This window comes from Nanorana parkeri, unplaced genomic scaffold (assembly GCF_000935625.1).
Source record: "Nanorana parkeri isolate BGI_ZX_2015 unplaced genomic scaffold, ASM93562v1 scaffold4825, whole genome shotgun sequence".
NCBI classification, from domain to species: domain Eukaryota; kingdom Metazoa; phylum Chordata; class Amphibia; order Anura; family Dicroglossidae; genus Nanorana; species Nanorana parkeri.
The window spans coordinates 6887-9601 of record NW_017311087.1 but is presented as its reverse complement, the minus strand read 5'-3'; the positions used below and the strand labels follow the sequence as shown (position 1 = coordinate 9601).

Below are 2715 nucleotides of genomic sequence, written 5' to 3'. Positions count from 1 at the left end.
GGAATAGATGGAGAGACTATAGAACCCCGACCTGTATGTATGTGACAGGCATGGCCTATGGGCGAATCAGAGGTCAGATTGGAGGGCTGCGATTGGCTCCTGCTGTCCTTCAGGATTGGGCCCTCTGTCTATAATAGTCTCCCTCTGTCACTCAGGATGGGTCCCTTACAATTGGCTCCCCCGTTGTTCAGGATGGGGCCCTTTGTTTACAATTGGCTCCTCCGTTGTTCAGGATGGGGTCCTCTTTACAATTGGCTCCCCCGTTGTTCAGGATGGGGCCCTTTGTTTACAATTGGCTCCCCCGTTGTTCAGGATGGGGCCCTTTGTTTACAATTGGCTCCCCCGTTGTTCAGGATGGGGCCCTTTGTTTACAGTTGGCTCCCCCGTTGTTCAGGATGGGGCCCTTTGTTTACAGTTGGCTCCCCCGTTGTTCAGGATGGGGCCCTTTGTTTACAGTTGGCTCCCCCGTTGTTCAGGATGGGGCCCTTTGTTTACAGTTGGCTCCCCCGTTGTTCAGGATGGGGCCCTTTGTTTACAGTTGGCTCCCCCGTTGTTCAGGATGGGGCCCTCAGTTCTGCTCTGACCTCTCTCCATGTCTTCACAGCTGGTCCGCATCGCCAAGGTCCTGGGCACGGACGACCTGTACGGGTACCTGAAGAAGTATCACATAGAGTTGGATCCTCACTTTAATGACATCCTGGGACAGTGAGTATGAGCCCCCAGCGCTGTCACCAGAATAGTGACCATTCCCCGCATCACTCTGCCATTTCCCCTCCCCCCCCCTCCTCAGACACTCGCGGAAACGTTGGGAGAACTTCCTGCACAGTGAGAACCGCCATCTGGTGAGCGCCGAGGCTCTGGACATTCTGGATAAATTATTGCGCTACGACCATCAGCAGAGGCTGACCGCCAGAGAAGCCATGGAGCACCCCTATTTCTGTGAGTCACCCCCATGTTCTGAGCCACTGAGGGGGATGCTGTATATATGGGGGGCGGGGGGTCCTATCAAAGTCATTGGGGCAGTATTTCATAGGTGGGGCCAGACCTGTACAAGAACCTCCCTATAGAGTTTTATGGGACCAGAGATACTCGGGGGCGGGTCCTATAGATGTCTGTAATGAGGTGGGGTCAGAACTGTACAGAAACTCCATATATCAGTGTATGGGGGTCAGAGATACTCGGGGGCGGGTCCTATAGAAGTCTGTCGTGAGGTGGGGTCAGAACTGTACAGAAACTCCATATATCAGTGTATGGGGGTCAGAGATACTCGGGGGCGGGTCCTATAGAAGTCTGTCGTGAGGTGGGGTCAGAACTGTACAAAAGCTCCCTATATATTTGTATGGGGTCAGAGATACTCGGGGGAGGGTCATATTGAAATCTGTAGTGAGGTGGGGTCAGAACTGTACAGAAACTCCCTATATATTTGTATGGGGTCAGAGATACTCGGGGGAGGGTCATATTGAAATCTGTAGTGAGGTGGGGTCAGAACTGTACAGAAGCTCCCTATATATTTGTATGGTGTCAGAGATACTCGGGGGAGGGTCATATTGAAATCTGTAGTGAGGTGGGGTCAGAACTGTACAGAAGCTCCCTATATATTTGTATGGTGTCAGAGATACTCGGGGGAGGGTCATATTGAAATCTGTGGTGAGCTACATTATAGGGTGGGGGTCAGTACTGTACAGGAGCTCCCTATATCCGTGTATGGGGGGTCAGAGATACTCGGGGTGGGTCTTATAGAAGCCTGTGGCAAGGTGGGGCCAGACCAGTACAGAACCTCCTTATAGACTTTTGAGACCAGAGATACTCGGGGGCGGGTCCTATAGATGTCTGTGGGGGTCACAGCTGCGTAGAAGCTCCCTGTATATTTGTAGGGGGTCAGAGATACTCGGGGGCGGGTCCTATAGATGTCTGTGGGGGTCACAGCTGCGTAGAAGCTCCCTGTATATTTGTAGGGGGTCAGAGATACTCGGGGGCGGGTCCTATAGATGTCTGTGGGGGTCACAGCTGCGTAGAAGCTCCCTGTATATTTGTAGGGGGTCAGAGATACTCGGGGGCGGGTCCTATAGATGTCTGTGGGGGTCACAGCTGCGTAGAAGCTCCCTGTATATTTGTAGGGGGTCAGAGATACTCGGGGGCGGGTCCTATAGATGTCTGTGGGGGTCACAGCTGCGTAGAAGCTCCCTGTATATTTGTAGGGGGTCAGAGATACTCGGGGGCGGGTCCTATCGAAGTCTGATACAGGTACTGCATAGGTGGGGCTGCTTCCCCGGCAGATCGTTGTAATTATGGGGACGTTGGAGGATATAAGACGTGTCCCCTTTAAGGCGGCCATGCTTCGTAGGGACGTTGGAGGATATAAGACGTGTCCCCTTTAAGGCGGCCATGCTTTGGGGAGGTTGGAGGATATGACGTGTCCCCTTTAAGGCGGCCATGCTTTGTATAGGGAGGTTGGAGGATATAAGACGTGTCCCTTTAAGGCGGCCATGGTTGGAGGACTCATCTCTCGTCTCTTCCCTCCTCAGATCCGGTAGTGAAGGAGCAGCAGGCCCAGACAGACCCCAATCTGCTCCCTGGCAGCATGTCAACAGCTCGATGAGGACCGGGCATTGTGGGTAAGGATCAGCTGATGTCATTGGGGGGGGTTGTTGGGGGTGTTTCCTCGCCGCTCACCGTCCTCTTATCTCCTCCCCTCCCCCCCCCCGCAGGACGCCG

General features: G+C 53.8%; 1 protein-coding gene across 1 annotated transcript; it reads left to right on the top strand.

The window, feature by feature from the left end:
* Positions 1-583: 583 nt before the first annotated feature.
* On the top strand, positions 584-2621 carry LOC108804029 (casein kinase II subunit alpha'-like). Its single transcript, XM_018575797.1, has 3 exons — positions 584-705; positions 791-939; positions 2526-2621. The coding sequence occupies exons 1-3, from the start codon at positions 593-595 to the stop codon at positions 2597-2599; spliced, it is 336 nt and encodes a 111-aa protein (XP_018431299.1). The 5' UTR covers positions 584-592; the 3' UTR covers positions 2600-2621.
* Positions 2622-2715: the final 94 nt, after the last annotated feature.